General features: G+C 40.0%; 1 protein-coding gene across 7 annotated transcripts in view; it reads left to right on the top strand.

Moving 5' to 3' along the window:
* SYNE1 (spectrin repeat containing nuclear envelope protein 1) overlaps positions 1-21,307 on the top strand; it is a 274,048-nt gene that overhangs the window by 120,857 nt on the left and 131,884 nt on the right. For all 7 annotated transcript variants that reach the window (XM_075267635.1, XM_075267636.1, XM_075267637.1 and 4 more), the window contains 19 exons: positions 580-730; positions 2,856-3,014; positions 3,931-4,113; positions 4,888-4,989; positions 7,609-7,812; positions 8,991-9,198; positions 10,192-10,304; positions 10,389-10,594; positions 11,217-11,372; positions 11,545-11,836; positions 11,938-12,110; positions 13,404-13,713; positions 14,547-14,711; positions 15,324-15,680; positions 17,553-17,689; positions 18,690-18,867; positions 19,437-19,619; positions 19,879-20,022; positions 20,253-20,408. In XM_075267635.1, coding sequence (XP_075123736.1) covers positions 580-730; positions 2,856-3,014; positions 3,931-4,113; positions 4,888-4,989; positions 7,609-7,812; positions 8,991-9,198; positions 10,192-10,304; positions 10,389-10,594; positions 11,217-11,372; positions 11,545-11,836; positions 11,938-12,110; positions 13,404-13,713; positions 14,547-14,711; positions 15,324-15,680; positions 17,553-17,689; positions 18,690-18,867; positions 19,437-19,619; positions 19,879-20,022; positions 20,253-20,408 — 3,577 coding nt within the window. The remainder of the gene's footprint in view (positions 1-579; positions 731-2,855; positions 3,015-3,930; positions 4,114-4,887; positions 4,990-7,608; positions 7,813-8,990; positions 9,199-10,191; positions 10,305-10,388; positions 10,595-11,216; positions 11,373-11,544; positions 11,837-11,937; positions 12,111-13,403; positions 13,714-14,546; positions 14,712-15,323; positions 15,681-17,552; positions 17,690-18,689; positions 18,868-19,436; positions 19,620-19,878; positions 20,023-20,252; positions 20,409-21,307) is intronic.

The following is a 21,307-nucleotide window of genomic DNA, read 5'->3' as shown; positions in this document are numbered from 1 at the left end:
ATATAATGGAGGGCAAAGAGAATAAAGACATTCAATGTATATAATGTGAAGTTGCCACTGATCACTGGAATAAAGTCAACAAAACATTGTTGGTAAAGTGTAGCCCCACGTCTTACCACAATGTTGTGCAGCACTGCGCTATTCTTAGGTTCCAGGGGTTATGAAGGTCTCAGCCATTAGGTTTCTATTATTGTGTAGGTAATATCTTATCCTAAAACCTGTTATTGTGGGGGTTACAAACCTTTAACTGATAAAACATTAAAGTTAATAATGGTTACCAGGATTATCCATTACCTATCTACAGGATAAACATCGGATCATAGGGATCTGACTCTTCGGAGAACTAGGGTCCCTGAATTTGCTTTGTGAATGGATCAATAGTGGACATGTGGGACCAAAGGTCCATAAATAGCCAAGTGCTACCTCCATCAATCCTAAAGAAGTAAATACAGCAATACTCCCACATCTGCATTATTCCTACATTCACAAAGTGCTTAACAACCTATAGAATAATTCCATAGAATAAAGCCTTTACTTGTACTAACCATGGATTGTAAACATTTTTTTCTTTTATTATAGTCAAGAGCAATGTTTGGTTCTTATTGACCTAATGAAAGGATATGAACATCTGAGGTCTTCTATTACTAGACTTATAGAGAATGCAGAAAACATGATAACAATTAAGTCAACTTTAAAAGACCAGGAAGATATCCGACGTACCATCGCAAAGGTTGGTATAACAAGGAGAAAGACATAAGTTTTATGGCCGTTTAAGATAAGAAGTCGTAACACTTAAAGGGCTATTCTGGTAATGCTAAGTTATTATTTATCCTCTGGCTAAATTGGTGGGAGTCTGACTGCGGGGACCCCTACCCATTGTCTCCCCTGTTCCCTCCAACTGCAGGACTGCACCCAGGAGGAGATGAGTGGAGTGTCGGTAGAGAATATATACTTCCACTTCATTCAAAGGCTGTAGCACTTACAAATATAGCAATTCCTTTGAGATTACATAAAGCGCGAGTTCATGTGTTCAACTCCTGCTCCATTAAACTACTGGCTGTGGACTTGCAACTGGGAAAATGGAAGACTCAAAACTACATTAGTATTTATCCCCTATCTAGTGGATCAGCTTATTGGACATTGCTTTTTCTTTAGAGACCCCTCCAGTATTAGCTGATTTTTAGTATCGATTAAAGGGATTCTATCTGGGGTTGAGCGATTGGGATCGGAAAAGATCAGATTCCGATCAGCGATCGAGTAAATTTCACGATTCCGATTGGAATTCCCATCCCCATCTTTTTATTTGGGATCGAGGTCGGAGGTTATTTTCCACAATGCTTTGCTACTGGCCAAACATTGTGGGAAAATCTAACAATGTTTGCTAGGTCCCATAGGAATGAATGGATGCATCCGGAACACAGCCTGTGCCGGCGTCCAGCCGCTTAACCCCCTGCGTGCAGGCTGCGTCCATTCATTCTAATGGGAGACTAGCTAACATCTCTAGTAGCTTAAGGCTTGGTTCACATATGCTGATGTGTTCCGTCCGTAATAGTCTGCATGAGGACCCCTATGAACGGAACACAAGCGCAACTGCAAGCGCTGTGCAGTTGAAGCGTACGGGCCCCATAGACTATAATGGGGTCCGTGTGCTTGAACTGCACAGCGCTTGCAGTTGCGCTTGTGTTCCATCCATAGAGGTCCTCGTGCGGACTCTTACCGACGGAACACATCAGCATATGTGAACACTTACCTGCACAGAAGCGCTGCCGCTGGTCCGGTCCCCCTGTTCTCACTCCTGTTCTCGCCTCGCTGCTCCCTGCCCTGTACCCACCCACACTCTCCTAAGCCACAAGCCCCGCCTTCTTCCTAGGTCTATAACACTAACCTGGGAGGCGGGGGCAGCGAGGCGAGAACAGCGGCGACCGGTCCAGCAGCAGCGCTTCTGTGCAGGTAAGTGGACACCAGGGGTGGACTAAGTAGCCAGAGGATTTTTTTTCATCATTACACAGCGTGGAGTCTAACAATTAAAGCGTTCAATTTTTAGACTCCATGCTGAGAAGTGAATAGGATCGTTTTAAAAATCCGATCTTCGATTATTAAAAAAATCCCATTGACTTGCATTGGGATCGGAATTGGGATTGGGTTCGAATGGAAAATGATCGGATATGGGATTTTAAAAACGATCCTGAAATCTCAAAATTGGCTGAACCCTAATTCTACCATTAAAATCAAATTTTAATTTGTGGTGGCGATGCTGGTGAGTTCTCTCGCAGCATTGGGGATGCCCCCAGTGGTGTTTGAGTGCTGGGGACCGCCCCCAGTGCTGCTTGAGAACTCATTTGCATACTGACGAAAACCGGGGTTTCTACGGAACTGCGACGCGGAGAAGACATCTAAAGGTAGATGAAGCATAGCCTTTCTTAAGGCCATTCTTACGTGTGACTGACAAAAAAATTGATTTTAGTGGTAGAATCCCTTTAAATGACTACCCAAGTAATACTCAGGTGGCTTGAGTGTGCCAAAGCTGCTTGGGTATAAAGACATGGGCTGTCCTCATGAACCGACATTTGTATTGGTGAAGGCAGAGAAGTGTTTTCGGCAGGTGTTCTCTGTGACACCGCGTAGTCAATCATGTTTCTTATTCCGACTTGCTAAGCTATTGATAGTCAGCTCAAAGAGTTGAATGTGTCTCTTATGACCTGATCATTCATGTGTATAAATCATATTCTTGAAAAATACGTTCTTTGGAAACCTTTCATGTGCTAAGAAAGAGCTTCATGTTAATTGTAGAGTAAACCAAAGAGAGGAGCTAGATAAGCTGAGAATCACTAATGTAACTTTCATGGTTTTTCAAGCATGAATCGGCCAAAACCGAACTGAATGAAAATCAGAAAGAACTGGACGAATTCACCAACAAAGGAAAACATTTGCTAGTGGAGCTAAAACGAATCCATGGCTGTGATTCAAGGCCAGTGAAAAAAGATATGGACTACCACATGGACCAGTGGCTGGATGTAAGTCGCACTCATGATATGTTTAATGATTTATAGTGTAGTGACTTGCCCTGGTAAAGTTCTGCTGGTTCTCTATCTGTCTTGTAGTTACTTTTATGTGTTCCTTGTATAAATGAATGTTGTTTCATTACTTGCCAGTCAATCTAATAAGGCAAATAGCGTCTGGTCTTGGTTTGCCTATTATTTTAGTATCAGCAAGTGTTAAATGCTTGACTGTATAATATTAGTATGTTCACATAACTGGAGAATCTGTGGTTTTTAATCCATAGAAACCAGGATTGGATTTCCCATGCTAATGATTGCCCATTCACTTTATGGTGCACTGAAGGGAGCTAAGCTTCTCTTCTTAACACACCTTGAATAAAATTTTGGTCACCAAATATTAATACAGGGAATGGCTGGTGATCATGAAACTTGTCATATGTGTTTCTCTGCTGAATTGTTGGATGTTTTGCCGTTTATGGATGGGGTATGTCTAGATATTCTAGATATTATTTTTACAAGCCCGGCGTAACTCCGTGTGCATGCAGCCTACCATATCAGTTAGTGTTATCATACAGAATTAAAGTCTACTTTATGTTTCCAAATGATGACATTGAGGAATCTGGGAAAGCTGGGTTTGAACAAAGTAAATAAAAACAATCATGTAATACTCACTGTCTCAGGACCTGCTTTGATTCACTGATTCGCTTCCAAAACTTTGAGTCACTTCCTAAACGTTGTACTAGGTTGATATCTCCCATTCCATAACACAGTAACACATCATGTGAATTGCATGGGCCATGGCAGTAGCAAGCCTAACAGTGAGCATAGTGTATAGGGTGACATGGCTGCCTGACAGCGACAGAGAACATTGCACTAATAGCTTACCATTGAGTGCTGGGATCTAACTTGTGGCTGGCGATGGTTTTAACAGGTACTGGAGAGAATAGACGAAAACCTGGAAAGGCTAAGTCTGAGCTTGTCCTTATGGGAAGATGTGTTGAACATTAATGAGGAAATTGATGGATGGTCCAGCAGCTCCATCTCTCAGATGAGTGAGAATATTACCAATCTGAACAGCAGTCAACAAATGAAGGCTTGTCTTGAAGAATTTCAGGTGTGTGGTAAATCAGAGATGACATATAGTACCATAAGTATTACCTTGAAGGAGAAACATAGAAATCCATGATAAAATGAAACCAAAGATAATTGTACTCACATGGTATGTGACAACGAGTGAATAACATCCTTCCCATACTCGGTGTTCTCAGATCGCTGATGTGATCAGGGGTTAGTTGGGTTACCATGCAGAAACATAAGAAAGGAAAAGATCACAAGAGATGAGGGTGTCTTATGTATAGCCTTCCTTTAAAATGTGTGACGTTACGTAATGCTGGTGATATATTAGCCTGCAGCTTTATATGAACTTTTTCTTACATGAAGACAACATTACATGCAGTTCTGTATAATTTGTGTAGCATTTAGTCCAAGCTTTATTTACATGCATAGATTTCTGATGGCTTATTCCCCAAGTTCAGTTTTGCTCCTATATTTCCGATCCTTGAGACTGGTGCTCAAGCAGTGAACATTTCTATAGAACATGTCATAAATGTTCTCATTAACTAATAATTTTCAGTACAACGGACCCTTGAGACACGCTGCCTGGAGTTAGAGCCATAATAGGAAAGCGAATTCACTTCTAGTATTTTGTTATATTTCTTAATGCGGAGTTTTCTTTAGTGTAATAGCCTTTGCTGGAAAAAATTCTTAATCATTTGCTCACTCCTCCTAGCTTGTGAGCGTGGTTTGGCTACGAATCAAGGCATTTCTGGAAAACTGTTTAACTTATTTTAATTCTTTGTTCGCCATTTTCTCTCCCGGGATAATTCAGACTGAAGTTGCATATAAAGGGCAGAAGCTGGACGAGTTCCACTGCAAGATCAAAGATCTGAAAGAGCTGACCAGGAGTCCCGAGCCCCCAGCAGAGTTACAGGTAGATGTTACATATCATATGTACATAATAATATATAGCAAATTTACTGTAGAATACAAAGTGTCTTACATGCTGCCTGGCACATCCAGGTCTAAGAATAGCCACATGATGTAATTGCAACAGTCCTGCAGTGCAGATGACTTTCTTATGATGAAGTTTTGTGCTTTATGTGTCTATACTTAAGATGGCGAACGTAGATGTTTAAAGTTTTGTATATCGGTACACTTTTTACTTCTTTACACATTGACAAGACAGTGGCACTTCTCGTAGGTCTTTACTATGGTTTAGGGCTAAATGGGTGACATTCTGGATTCATGTTATCTTTCGAGAGTAACACATAATACTATGCCTCAACTTGAAAACCAGATGGGGATTTCATTCATCCAACCGTCGTGTGCGACATTCTGTCTGTGACATTCAGCCATTGTTTAGAAACACAGCATGCAGGAAATTTCCAGCTGCTGAAGAAGTGTGTGCTGCCTACGTCTAGCCCTCCCATCACTCCAGAGCATTCACTTTCATTAGGACAATTACCGGAGTTTGTAGTTTAATTAGAAGTTGGATTCACGCAGAGACCAGTAGTCATCATCATCATGAGTGGTGATGTCATCACTGATGTCATCACCGTCATCAATTAATTGGACTCATTAGCATTTCATGTGATATACTACATGTATGTCTATAATTAAAAGGGTTATCCAGTTTCAGACTAATATTTAGAAACAATCATTATTGTTTGTAGAAGAAAAAGATATACAGTTTCCCAATGTACTTTCTGTATCTATTCCTCACAGAGTCTCTGAGTTGCTGTGAAGAATAGATACAACTGTGAGGAATTGCTACAGAGAGTACATTGGAAGAATGTATAATTTTATATCATACAAACAATAACATATTGCTCTGAAAGTGGGCAACCCCTTAGTAAAGCAGATCAGTAGGATCCTTCTTATTGAAGCATATTTGCCAAATTATGTATTAGGTAGTTAAAAGATAATCTTACTTCCTAGTGGTTCCTTAGTTACTTGGTGTTGATAGTGCCGCAGCTGCAGTGTAAAGCATGGGGAATACCAGAACAGCAACCTGAGCTTCCGATAATACAGAAGGTAGACCACTTCACATCACTTTGTAGGTGCAGATTATAGCCAGACATAAGGCGCAACTACAGATTATAGCGCTACCCTAATAGAGCTGAGCTAAAAAGCAACCAGAAAGTGAACACTGAAAAATAAGCTAGGAGACGAGCATTACCTGAAGGTAACAACTTACATGTATTTTATATTTAGGGTTGTTATCAGATACAGATGTAGAAAGCGCCAACTAACAAATGTCATGGTACTCAGTTTCAGTATTACACTATGGGGCACAGTGCTATTTACATAGTATAGTATAGTAATTGCAGTATGGTGTACAAACAGCATGACAAGGCCTTTTACTCAAATAGAGTAACATACAGTTTTTATTAAGTTGCCGTTTGCTACTTCTATACCTCAGGGATTCACATTTAGCCCCCTTGCACATGACTGTGAGTGATCAGTGTGCTATGCAGGTTTTCCCATTTAGCACACTGACCCATTACTTTCTATGGGCCTGTACATATGACTGTGAACTACACGGTCGTTTGTGTGGGCCGACAACAGGTCCTATTAATATCTGTGGCTCCTATTCATTGAATGAACGGGCCGCGGAAGCACGCAGATGACATCCGAGTCCCCCGTGCGCCATCCGTGCTGTTCATTAACGGCAGCTGATTAGCACACAGTTGTGTGCAACCAGCTTTACAGCTTCTTTGGCCATAGTAAGATTTGAGTAGGAAAACATTGGAGGCAGATTTAGTAATTCTGTCTAAGGGGGAGTTTACACGGAGTAACGTGCCACATGATGTGGCACGTATATGGCGTGTGAGACTTTGAGCGCCGTATACGCTCCCATTGATTTCAGTGGGAGCCGGGATCGTATATGCCGCGTTATTTTGTGTCCGCAAAATCATGGCCGCAATATAATGCAGCGTATATGATCCCGGCTCCCATTGAAATCAAAGTCTCACACGCCGTATACGTGCCACATCACGCGGCACTTTACCTCTTGTGAATTCCCCCTTAGGCTAAGGCCCCATGTAGCAAAGTGTAGCTAAAGAAAACACAGCAAAAACACAGTGTTTTTTTCCCCCTCAGTGTTTTTTTAATTGCGTTTTTCTCTGTGTTTTTTCTTCCCCTATTAAATATAAAGGGGAAACGTGATTCCTCAACTAAAATTAACATTCTGCAGGTTTCATAAACACGTTAGTTGTTGAAAATGCTTCTTTTCTGCAGCTGTTTTTTCCTGCAATGTGTGGATGAGATTAACCAGAATCTCATTCCTTTGCTGGTATGATAAAACACAGCGTATTTTTTCTGCTGTGTTTCTGCAATAGCTAAAACACTGTAGTATAGTAGTATTTACTATAGTTTCACATGTCATGTAAAGTGCTACCACTTATATATAAATGTATCCTGCTGATTTAACAGCTGAAAGTTCGGGAGGATCTTGCAGTCCTAACATGATAGTTCTTACCCCATCAGCGATCTCTTGAAGACCCAACTTAAAGAACTGTTGTGACTTTTTTTTTTTTTTTTAATATAGTTCATGGCAGCAGATTTAAAGCAAAAATTGGAACATGCCAAGGAAGTCTCTGAAGTAGCCAAAGGAACATTAGATGACTTCAATACTCAAAAAATGCAATTGGAAACCTTCATTGACCAGATGACTGACTGGTTGAGTAAAATGGAAGAATCAGTTTTGAAATATGAAAATAGTCGGGAACCCGAAGACATGAAAAAACTAAAGGTATTATATTTTTAAACGTAACAATGCTTGAGACATTGAGTAACAATGATGAGACAAGAAAAACATTATCGAATGGTACTAGAAGGGTTGTCTGGTTTTTGCCACACTCGACGATTTCACAGCATAAGAAGCTAGTTATTCACTTCTGGGATTACTCTGCCAATTGCCACAGGTACTATATTAACAAGCTGCACGTCCATAAATGCTCCAAGATGACAGCTGTTTCCTCTATTGCTCGTGTTCAACCCTTCCAGCACAGGTACAGCAGAGGACTTTGAGCATCTCTGGATTCCTGCACATTGCTATAGATTTTATGTTAAGAATGTTTTGATACTTTCAAGAATAAGTAAACTCCAGTTATCAGACAGACATGGAAATCACAGACACGTCTGAACTACTCAAGCTGTTTTACTGTCTGTGGGGATACACCAGCAAATAAAGACATTCTGATAACATTATATTAAGCATCCTTGAACTATCCTAATGATTTCTCATACTGTAAGTTCACTAATATTGTTGGTGCAATAATGTCTCTGGTTACATTGCAGCTAGTGAAGGGTACTGAGTTAATCTTGCAGTATTGAAGGCAGGATATACTGACTCCATACATAAAGAGATGATCTATGCCTGTATAGGCAAGTCGGCTGGCCTCTATGAGATATAGCTGCTGCATTGGTCTCTTCTGAAATGGCCAGGGAGAAGTAGGAAGCTTTCCGTATCATATTACTCTCTCTTGGGATACTGAGAGGTAATAGGAGAAGGAGATCTATCTAATGGTAGGGAAAGACGCAGACCAAGTGCTCTATCTAGGTTACAATTGGTGGTAGCTGCTAATTATATGTTTGTGTGTATATGGCCACTAAACACTAGGTGAGTGGTGATTGTGGAACTGGCATACAACCATTACCAATACAGCTATCCACCCTGATATATGGTGGAGACTTGGAGGAGTGACTAGGAACAAGTCAGAAATCTCTAAATCCACATACATCTTTTAAAGGGGCTAGGCGCCACAATTTTAGGTACAATTTAATAAAAGTTCCGTTTTAACTTTATGAGGACACCCCTTTGTGTAAAATATGTACAATAATGTCTAATAACAAAGAGCAAAAACTGTACATTAAAAATTGGCAGTGGATGTATTGTAATGAGAGACTTTTTAATATATTGTAATGTAGGAAATGCAGAAAGAACTCCAAACCCAACAATCCAGTATCGATGCCACACAAGAGAACCTCAACACGCTCTGCCGGCAATTTAGGTCTGCAGAACTTGAAGTCATTGGGGCAGCTGTGACCGCCCTGGTGAAGAAGTATGAAGCCACAAACCAACTCTGCCTTAAGACACAAGCTGCTGTTCAGGAGAAGTTGGAGAAGCAATTTACAGGTAAATAATACATATTTACTAGTAATGTCATTTCTCTACTGTTATTACTACCTTGTGCTGGCAGGGTCAGATTGACATAGAAATCATGCTGCTGCAGCTATAATGCACAGGTGGGCTAAGCAGTAGCTGTACATATGCCATTGCTAACAACAACCTCTCTATTGCTGTAGAAGATTAAAGGGGTTGTCTGATCTATTGGAAAAAAAATGATAAAAACTAGAAAATTGTGCAAAATAAATAAAAACATAAGTCACCTTTTACTTGTCCTCCGGTTGCATTGCATAAGCCAGATACTTAGCAGAATGAAAATGATGATGTCCTTTCTTTTCGTCAGTGATGGCGTGTGCGTAAATGGCACATAACTGCCCTAAGTTAAGCGTCATATAAACACACATCATCACTGAGGCCAATCACTGGCCGAAGTCGTCACCAAAAACTTTGCAAAATCTTTATTAAACCCTTTCGGTACCACAGCATATTAGTGCGGTGTATACAGTCGTTCCCGATTAGTACTATTACTTTAACAGTAAACTTAATCTGCAACAGTTGTCAGCTATAATGGCTGGAATCATAGAAGCCCCATACCAAGATGGCTCAGTGGTTAGCACTGCAGCCTTACAGTGATGGAGTCCTGGGTTTGAATCCTGCCAAGGACTATATCTGCAAGGAGTTTCTATGTTGTTTGCATGGACTTCCTACCATACTCCAAAGACATACTGCTAGGGAAAAATGTAGATTGTGAACGTTTGTGCAGAAATGGAATTGTCCAAAAAAGGCAACCAAAAAATGACACTTTTGGCAATATGTGTAAAATAAAACAAGTCTTGGTAAATATGATATGACCATAACGGCCACGTAGGGTATGATCTCTCCAAAAGTGATTGCTAAATAATACAATGTTTTACGCGTGAGTTCAATAACCGAATGTAATAAAACAATGTAACATGACCCATATGCCTTTTGTTAAATAATTTGTACATTTTGTTACTGCAGAATCTATAGGTGAATTTGATGAGTGGTTTGGAGAAATGAAAAAAGGAGTTAAAGGCTCTTCAGGTTGGTCGGGAGACAGCAAAACTTTGGAAACAAAAATACAACAGTTGCAGGTAAAACAAAAAAAGTAATAGAAAAATGCAAGACCATTACAGCTATATTACATAATGTAATAAAATCCCTTTTCACATTTATAGGAAGTATTGGACTCGATTGGCGAAGGCCAGCGCAAGTTAGATGCCGCTACGGAGGAAGGAGAGAGACTCTATTTCTGTTTGCCAAAGCAGGTCGTGCTCAGTATTCAGGAGAGGATATCAAATGCGGAGAAAGAATTCCAGAGCTTTAAGAAACAATGTCTTAAAGACAAGCAAACACTAGAAGACTGTATTGCTGAGCTGGGAAGGTAAGAGCTTGCATTCAATAATATGTCACATAATATGAAACTGTTGTATCTGGGAAGCAGAAGATTCAGGCTGGATTCACACCAGCACTTGCTCTAGGTTCGGGGATTCCGTCCAAGAATCTGCTTTAAAAACACAAGCAGGACTTTTCTCTCCACATTTTTGGGAGGAAACCGGGTGGAAACCCAGCGGAACCCATTATAGGCTATGAAGTCCACAGGTTTCTGTGGGTAACTGCTTTTTAAGCGAATTGGGTTTCTGTTTTTCAGGTCCTCAAGTGGACCCAAATAATGGAAACCCAAGCACAGATTTGAATCTAGAGTTAAGGCAAAAGTCTATTGGCTACAGACATGTAGCATTATTAATAGAGGAAACATGAGATGGCAGAAAAAGTGAGGCTACTGCTACAAAATGTTTTCCTGTTTGGAACTGATTTAGTTGTTGTGGTTTGTCCTGTTTTCTTCATTTGGACAATTCTTGTGGTCAGCGTATAAACAGTATTCCATTGTGCCAGAGCTTGTGGTGAGCCACCATGGAATTATAACATCAGTGCAACCTAACAAATGCAATGCAATGGACATTGTTTAATAGTTTTAATAATGTTCATATAATTGATCATTTCAGTTTTGAGGACCAGCATAAAAAGTTAAGTATGTGGATTCATGAGCTTGAAGAACAGATACGGACAGAAACTCTTGGGGAGAGCAAACAACATATCCCTGAGAAGAAAAGTGAGATGCATAGAGTGGAGATGTTCCTGGAGAAGCTGCTGGCAGCGCGGTGAGTACACGCACCATATACCGTGCGATCATGATGGTCTTATTGGAAGGAAAGACATCTCACATAAAGGTTTTGTTTGTCATTAATGATTGCAAAAAATAACTTTAGGAAAATATTTAGCTGTCAATATTGTTTCAGACATTTATGGACTTACATTGTCTTTGTGTTTTAGAGATTCTTTTGAGAAACTTTGCCAGCGTGCTCAAGCATTACATGAAGATGGACGTGGAGACGGACAGGAGCTTCGCTTGTCTACGCAGCTGAATACAAATTATCAGAACCTTGTAAAAATTTTAAAGGAAAAACTTCGTATTTGCCAGGTGGCTCTCCAAGAACATCAGATTTTTGAAGAAGCTTTGCAGACTACCTGGTCATGGTTGAAAGATATGCAGGACAAATTGTCTACTGCAGAAAGTACAGTGGGCAGTAAGAGTACACTTGAAAATCGCCTACAACAAGTTCAGGTGATGATTTATGTGAATAAGGAGCTGGTATAAGGACACAAATGCATCAAATCAAAACATTCCTTACAACACCATGTTTAAAATATGTTTCTTTTTCTTAGGAAATGCTCTTAGTGAAAGGTGAAGGGGAGGTCAAGCTTAATTTGGCTATTGGTAAAGGTGAACAGGCTATTAAGAGCAGCAACATGGATGGACGGATGGTAATCCAGATGCAGTTGCAGACATTGAAAGATGTCTGGGCCACTGTCAACAGTACAGCAGCAAGTTGTCTTAGGTAAGCTATATGAAAAAGTACTTTTCTCCTCCTCCACCAACTGCAGTTCCTTCCATTCTTTAATAAGTGCCACTCCACTGTTCCCCCCCATCAGCTATGACATTCTTTATTGTCAAATGGGTGGTGTCACGCAGAAGCCGGCGAGGGGCAAGATTCACAGTTCTCTGACACTATCCAATCAGAGGTGGACAGTGTGAGAAGCAGCACTTTGTTTGCTCCTGACTAACACCACCCACTTGACAGAAAAGAGCCCAAATTACTTATCAGGTATATGTTGCTTGTGAAAAGTGCGTTCTAGAGAAACATTTCCAAAAGCTCCAGAATCAGTGAAGAAGAATCTATTACAGGATGCAAAGAACTGGACTTGGTGGAGGTCATGAAAGACCCTCTTTAAGTATTATAAACTAAAATTAGAAATGTGATCTTCATACATGTATCCAAACACATACAATATGTAAAGTCAAAACCAGAAGTCAATATCAAATTTTTGAAAAAGACCAAAACTGACTAATATTCATCTATAATATATGTAGAATTGTTTTGTTCTGTTCTCTAGAAGTTCAGTGTTGTCAAGGGGTAAGTTATGTGGCTTCACATCACAATGTACCCTAGATCAATAACTGCCCATACGAATGCGTCTCTGTCAGGACATGTCAATATATCTATGTCCTGATAGATATATCACAAATTAAAAGCTTTTTAAAAATGAACACTATCTCCTGATAAGTTAACACAAAGGGGTATAACATCTTTCCTATTTATGTCTGTGTGTTGCTCCTCTGTAAGGGATGGGGGTGATTTGTAGTTTTTCAAGTTTTTTGTTAGCATGTCATGATTTAATGTTGAATTGCTTTCAGGCAAAATTGTAGTCAAACTGGAGATTAGCTATGTATAGACACATCTGTACACACACTCTCATACCCCTGTTATGTTGTGGGCCTCTGGGGAAATCAGATTAAACAGAAAGTTCTATTATTACATTGGAACTAAAACCAGTGTGATCAAGCCCTTGCCTTTTTTTATGTAATTTTTGACAAAACTACGAGGTTTTGCTATAATTTGATGGGAACGATGTCAAAATAAATTGAGTTTTGATTGCACCAAGTGCACCCAATAAGATGTAGGCTGATGACAGTGTGAGCAGAGCCTGAAGTTATTATTATTGTACTTATGGATGTGCTTTATTTCCATTATTGCTGTAATCTTCAGATTTGTATTTTTGTTAAATTTAGGGATTAAACTTCATGTGCAGAGTGGAAGTCACTTTTTTTTTCTTTTATAATACTATTACAGCGGTTTAGAGTCTGTGATCAGTCAATGGAATGAATATGCAGAGAGGAAGAACCAAATGGAACAGTGGCTGGAGTCTGTAGATCACAAGCTGGAGCAACCCATCCAGGAGCAGAATGGTCTAAAAGAAAAATTTGCACTGTTAGATGACATTCAGGCAATCGTGTCAGACATAGAAGATCATGCCACAACTCTCCACCATCTTATTGAAAAGGCAAAGGAGTTACACCAGAAGACTGAAGATACAACCTTCTCAGACACTGCTCAGAATGAGCTCAAAACTCACTTCAATGACATCATGACTGTTGCCAAAGTAAGGTTCTTCTTCTTACCTAATGACAGCGGTTCTTAGTATTGCAGCTTGGCTTCATTCACTATAATAAGACTGAATTACAAATAGGCCTTGTGACCCATGAATGTGATGTCATTGGCCTGCTCATCTGCGTGTGCTGCCACTTTCAACAGCTTTCAGAGCCCACTGATCTGATAATGACCTGACCCAAAGATTCCCAGCAGGGGTGGCGTGGAAACCTGCCGGGGCGTCACAGCACTTTGGTGGGAAAATGGCTGCATGCTTAATCCAACCGTACCTACCTAACTGAGTGAAGTTACTGGGGAGCATTGTTTATACTGTGTAGGTCCTGTGGGAAACATTATAAAATGGGGGACTCCTGGGAAGCGTTATATATTGTAGGACCATTATATATTCTGTGTGGGGCCTATTATAAGGCTTCCTTCACATGGTGGAAAATGAAGCGGAACTTGAGGCAGATTCCACCTTGTAAACATAGCCAAAGTGTTGGGCTATTGAAGAGCAGTTGTGGTTTTTTATGAGATTTTCTAATTTTACAAGTAAATCTAATGTATTTAACATGTTTCAGTTGTAAATTTGAAACTACGCTAAAGGCACAGCAATCCTTTCGTTAAAATTATTTTGTAATGATGTCCGGAGGGAAAAAGGTTTCCCTGGTGTGCCCTGAGTTTGAGCGCTGTGAAACACTGACCGTGAATTTAGGATATCTGTATACCTAAGCTATTATTTCATTACTAGACTTGCTATGTTATTATGATAATGTGCCATGTTGAGATACAATGTGTTCTACTAGGAAGATATATAAAGGATTGTAACCTGATATTTGTACCCAGGAGAAAATGAGGAATGTAGAAGACATTGTGAAAGATCACTTGCTGTACCTGGATGCTGTTCATGAGTTCTCAGATTGGCTCCATTCAGCCAAGGAGGAGCTTCACCGGTGGTCTGATGCCTCAGGAGATGTCACAGCCATCCAAAAGAAAATTGCAAAGATTAAGGTTAGTTATTGAAGGTATACTTTATTAGTGACGTCTATACTAGAGTGTATCTTGAGCCTAAAAATAGATGTTATAGGGACCAAACTATTAGTATATTAGGAAATTACAGCTAACTTGGTACCATTCTTATTATTGAATATTACTGTGGTACTACTGTTTCTAGCTAAGATAAGCAGTGCCAGATGTGCTTGGATGACACTTATCCTGCTTGCTGAGTTTTAATAACATACAGATTAGCTGAGCCAAATGGGCATGTCCATAGTGCGATCAATAACTGAATGTCAGGACTGACAGCGACTAAGGACTGAAGGACTGATGGCGACTAAGTCTCTGGCCAGTTGAGGTCACATCATTGTTTCTCCTTGTTTTGTAATGAGAGCCTTATCTATAGACAGCTAGAAGGCCCCTCAACCTACAACTAAACTGCATGGAAACGTTACAAGCGTATAGTACTCTGATATAACTGTGTTTTGTACAGTTCATTTTACTTTTCACGGTAAGATTTTGTTTGCAGACTTCAGCCTAAAGTTGTAAACTTTTCAGCGTTCCCTCCAGTTTATAGACTGAAAACAACTTTGGTCGCTATAGAGATGATTTTTTTTTCCATTACAGGAGTTGATGGATTCCAGACAGACTGGAGCTGAACGCCTGAGCAGGGTTGAAACTCTGGCCCCTACAGTGAAGAAGAACACCACAGCTAGCGGATGTGAGCAGATGGAGGCAGAGATTCAAGGCCTGCAAGCAGACTGGAAGCAGTGGGAGGAGAGTGTCTGTCATAGTCGGAACACTTTACAAGCACTTTTAAGTCAAATGGCAATCTCGGAACAAGAATTCACATCTGGGGTCTCCAAGCTGGAGGATGCCGTGCAGGACTTCAGTGTATTTCTGGGAAAATGGACTCAGAAGCTGATGCAAGGGGAAGGCAAGAATACAGACAAAGAAATAGTGGAAGCTTGGCACAGGCAGAAGGTGACTGCTTACTCTTATTTCTTACAGTACTTCTGTGTCATCTGTGTATAAAGTATCTACAGAGCTACACAGCTATTTCAGAGGTCATTTATAATCCAGGATAAAATACTATATAGAAAGTTTAAGCAAAAGATTTGAGTTATTTTCTAAGTTTTATAGCTTCTGCGTAACTTCATGATGCAAGTGTTTAGCCTTTAGCTATAATGTACATTTAGCATTTGTCACAGACTCCAAAATCTTAGTTACCTGCAGTCTATAATGTGAAGCATGGCAAACAAGCTGTCTGCATGGAATAGTGGGGTGGTCAGCTTGTGTATAGTGAAGTATTAGCTCTGGTATATATCCCAGTATATGACATCAGGTATGTCATGCTCCAGATTTCTGGACCCCAGGTGTTCCTGGTTTTATTGTAAAGAGTGAGAGAACATGCTGTACTTACAGAGGTTCATAACAAAAGCTTCAGTCAGCATCAATTTCTTCTTTCATTTCCACTATGTGAACATAACCTTAGAAAGTCCTCCTCACTACAGGGTTTATGGAGACACCATATGGTGGTACACTGGATTCCAGTGACTGAGTCGTAGGAGTAGACACTGACAGCAAAGTTTGTCTGGGCCCTTGTGCCTTCAATGGCAGCAAGTCTAGACAAACATACTTAGAAATATACATGGATTAGCTATAGGGGGTGCAAGGTTAGGAGTAGCTGCTGGGCCCTGGACCTTGATGGGGCCAATAAGATCCATCTACCCCATAAAATATACTAGTATTGCAAGTGGCGTAAAATAGGTAGGGGCCTTATTACAGATTTTGCGTTCAGGCTCAGGAGCTTCAAGTTATGCCTCTGTAAACATTATGCTGCACCTAACAACACACAATGGAACATATTATGTAGAAGCCATACACATTGTATTCATGCCACAAACACCACACACTGATGGTACACTTACTTTACAAACATAGCTCACGTGCTTCATTAGAACACATACCTCACATGTTGCCTACATGGTGCACACACGCACCACCATAACATAGGAAACATACATCCATAAAGCACACATAGGATACAAGTTGCACATGCCCCTAACACCTAGAGCACATGCCACACACACAGTGCATAATGGACACAAAACAGTTCAGGGGCATTCAAGTACATTCTGTGCAATATACAAGACACATGGTTTTCTCCAATGCAGACGTATCACATGTAATTATTTATGCTTCCTTGTATAGCACTATCATATTCCACAGTGCTTTACAGAAATTGTCAGTCACTGTCCCATACAGGGCTCACAATGTATATTCCCTTTCAATATGTCTTTGGAGTGTGGGAGGAAACCCACGCAAACACAGGGAGAATATACCAGCTCCATGCAGATGTTGCCCTTAGAAGGATTTGAACCCAGGACTCCAGTGATAACCACTAAGCCACTGTGCTGCCCACACGTATTATGGTTGTTATGGATTTGGTGGGAAAGCTTTCCTATAGAATGCATGCATATCCTGTACATTGCTGGGAGGGATACAGTGTAAGTACGGACTAGAGCATTATGCAGTATGAATATACAGCAGTGTTTATGAAAATAAAAAGCCCATTGAGAAACTGTATGTCCACTCCTGTGTGGTACCGCTATGCAGACTTTACGCTGCAGTCTTTTCTATGTGCATAGCGTCTTAGTCTCCTTTTAATCTTTGTTTGCTGTGTCATATTTTACTACAGCAGATCTAAGTCTTCAGTCAGCTGCGAGCACAGCAGCAAGAACTAAACTCTAAAAATGGAGATCTGCTTGAAAATCTAAAGATAGTTTTGGAGTAAATTCAAACGAGAAGAAATGTTATTTTTCTAGCTTATTACTTGGTGTATTTCATTTTTAGGAGGCCCTGAGTTCTCTGGCTGAAGCTGAACATGTCACAGATGACTTGAAGACCCAGCTGAATGATCTTTGCAGATTTTCCAAGGATTTGAGTGTATATTCTGCAAAAGTCTCAGCCTTGATTAAGGAATACAACAGGTATTAGAATATTTCTTCTCAGAGTAGGTACTTGTAGAATAAAGATGTCCATTTCATCCACTAATAACTGTTCACATTGGTAGAAAATCATGTACATTTCTCCTCCTATATTTATGATTGTTGTGGTGGGCTGGATGTTATCAGGGTGTCAGGGTGTTCCATGTTTCTGCTCTTTCATGGGAACAGAAAGCAAGGCAGAGACACATGTGGTGTACAGCACAGCACGGTTCATCATGGTGTCCATTGCTTTTGACAGTATCTGTAAGGCTAAGGGTATGTTCACACATCAGTATGCCATCCGTCTGTTTGAATTCAGTTTGACACTTCAAAACGGACTGATGCACATACTGATTGTATACTGATACCTTTTTATGCTGATAGCAAACCCTGTGTGTCCCCTAGAGGACAGATAAGGGGATTAAAAGTAGCAATTGTAAACAGAGTAGAGATAAGGAGGACATAAGGACATTTATTATATCTCCTTATCTTTACTTTGTTTACAATTGCTACTTTTAATCCCCTTATCCGTCCTATAGGGGACAGAGCAGAGAACGTTTGCTATCAGCATAAAAAGGTGTCAGTATACAATCAGTATGTGTGTCAGGCATACTGATGTGTGAACACAGCATAAGGCAGATGCAGATTTTGTTGCGTTTTTTTGAGCCAAAACCAAGAGTGGAATGAGCACAAGGTAGAACTATAAGAACGTCCTATATAGTTCCCATTCCTTTTGTAGCCATTCTTGGCTTTAGCTCAAAAAACTGCTCAAAATCTGCAACAAAAAAATCTGCGTTTCCGTAATGTGGGGCCTCAGCCTAATAGAGTTTCCTTACAGAGCCTTGGACACAGTGGTGAACACAATCTTGTATAAGTTAACAGAGATTTACTGTAGGTTGTAAACTTTGTAATAAATGGGTTATGTATTCTTAATATTATTAATGAATCTTAGATTACAATAATTGTTACTGACATTTTAATTCTTTTATTCACTATGTTAAAGCCTTTGCTTACAAACTTCAAAAAGTTGCCAAAGCAAAGAACAAATTTTGCAACAGAGGTTTCGTACAGCGGTCCGAGATTTTCAGCAGTGGCTCGTAAATGCAAAAGTGACAACTGCCAAGTGTTTTGATACTCCCCAAAGTATTGAGGAAACATCAGCAAGTCTTCAAAGGATTCAAGTAAGACCCTATTTACTTTATGATTTTCACTGTAGAATTTTCTAGACTATACAGTATATTGGTATTACAATAGGGTTTATTCCAGTTTTAAACTTTTATGACATATCCAGGATATCCTTCTAAAGCTTGCCCATTCCTGTAACTCCTATTTGATTGAATAGAGAAAGCCATGGCTTCCTTTCTATTCACTGAATGTTGGGATGGACTGACCAATGGTGAATGGGTGGTAGGAGACAAATATACTGTACATCTAAGAGATGTGACCCACACCAATCTGTCATTCATGCTTCACAGATCTATAAAGGGATTCATTTACAATATATTTCATCATATCTATAATGTGGTTAACCTTTTCCCTCTTACATTTAATGACATTATGTTTAAAAAATTTGGGTAATACTAAGCATGTTGTGTTATACTTGTCTAGACATCTGACATGTATAGTTCACCTTGTATGTATCATATCCATTATTATACCTGTAATGTCAGTTCCATTCTTTGCTTGTGTGTATCCTGAAAATAAACACACTGACTGTAGCGTATATGGATGTCACGTCTACCTTTCTTAGGAATTTCTTTCTGAAAGTGAAAGTGGTCAACAGAAGCTACATGTTATAACATCTAGGGGCGAACTTTTGTGCAGCATAATGCCTGAAGATAAAGCGAAAACTATCCAAAAGAAAGTCCTCACCGCGAAGGAAGATTGGAAAAACTTTATTTCATCACTACATCTGAAGGAATCCACTCTAGAGGTAATATTTGTAAAAGCTTTTAGGTATGTGGAGGTAAAAACTTTTAAGACATCATGGATGAGGGCTTATATCGTCATAAAATAGACTGCTCAGCAAAACCATGAACACATTTGAGCTTTTCATAAAATCTCAGGTACCCTTTAAGTCACCCTTTAAGCTTGACCCTCTGCTGAGCTAATATGACAAAATGGCCTAAAACTAGATGTGCCTAAAATGTGCTTATTATATATTGCTCCTGATTCATGTGTTCTTAATGTAGAATTTGAAGATCCAAATGAGAGATTTTGAAACAAGCGCCAAGCCAGTTCAGGAATGGCTGACAGGTACTGAAAGGATAGTGCAGGACAGCAATAATCGTCTCCATGACCTGCCGTCTAAGAGGAAGGAACAGCAGAAACTCCAAGTAAGTCACATCACTTATCCAAGAGCTTTATAACTTTATAAGGTCAGGCTTTATATGTTTTAACTTGTTCATTTTTCAGCCATATGCTTCCTTAATAATATCAATTGCTGCATTTGCCATCTAGTCACCTAATGCTTATGTCAACTGTATGACGCATTTAACATGCATTGTATCTTGCTTTTTGTTGCATGCTTTTTGTGTACTGTCTCAAATGTGCTTGTGCCCTCCAGTCTATCCTTGAAGAAATAAGCTGCCATGAGGCGCAGATCACCAGACTAAAAGAGAAGGCTCAACAGCTCAGGGAAGGCCAGTCTGCCAACAAAAGCTATATGCACAGGGTTTCCCAGCTGTCTTCTCAGTACCTAGCACTAAGCAATCTAACAAAGGTAATGTCAGCTTTTTGCATGGATCTTGTATTGCCTGCATAATACTATGTCTTCTTCTATTGCTTTATATCCCTTTTGCATTGTATATATAAATCCTTTCTATACAGTCACATTTAAAGTACTTTAATATTTTTCTCTCAATTTGGTAAGAAAGCAGTGTATGCATATTCTGGAAGAACTATTGCTGCTCTCTACAGTTATTAAAGAGGACCTTTCACCTCCTGGGGCACATGTGGTTTTATACACTGCTAGAAAGCCGAATTCAGCGCAGTGTCGGCTTTTCTGTTCTGTGCCCCCCGGTGAAGAGCTATCGGTCCCGGTATCGTGGCTCTTCACCGTCAGAAGGGTGTTTATGACAGTCAGTCAGGAACTCCCTTCCTCACAGCAGCGTATATAGCGCTGTATTATGAGAGTGGTGAGAAATGCTCCCCCCAGTCTACGGCCGAGTACTATCAGGAAGGGAGGGGGCCTTCCTCACCGCACTCACAGTACAGCGCAATAGACGCAATAAGTCATTTTAACAGTCAAAGAGTAAGGGCTAATACACACAACCTTGATGCACTAGTGTTGCTTCTACGTTGTTCGGGTTCACCATGGGGAACTAAAAAATGGAGAAGTGGACTGCTAAAACAGTGTTACACATGGAGCTCGGTGGACCCCACTGACTATAATGGGGTCCATTGGGTGTTCGTCATTTTTAAACTGAAAACGGCAGAGGGGATATTTTGGCAAACTCTACGACGAACTCTAGCCTAGATGTAAACATAGCTTGTCTTGTGAAAATTAGATGAAATGGACTGTTTTTCAAGGCCAATTTGCTTAGGTGCAGCACCAATTTTGTGAATCCTTCATCGACTTGAGTTTGTGAGTAATGCATAAAAAAAGCCCACAGTAGGACA

This window comes from Leptodactylus fuscus, chromosome 3, assembly GCF_031893055.1.
Source record: "Leptodactylus fuscus isolate aLepFus1 chromosome 3, aLepFus1.hap2, whole genome shotgun sequence".
Classification (NCBI taxonomy): domain Eukaryota; kingdom Metazoa; phylum Chordata; class Amphibia; order Anura; family Leptodactylidae; genus Leptodactylus; species Leptodactylus fuscus.
The sequence above is the reverse complement of the archived record's forward strand: the minus strand, read 5'-3'. Positions and strand labels throughout refer to the sequence as shown.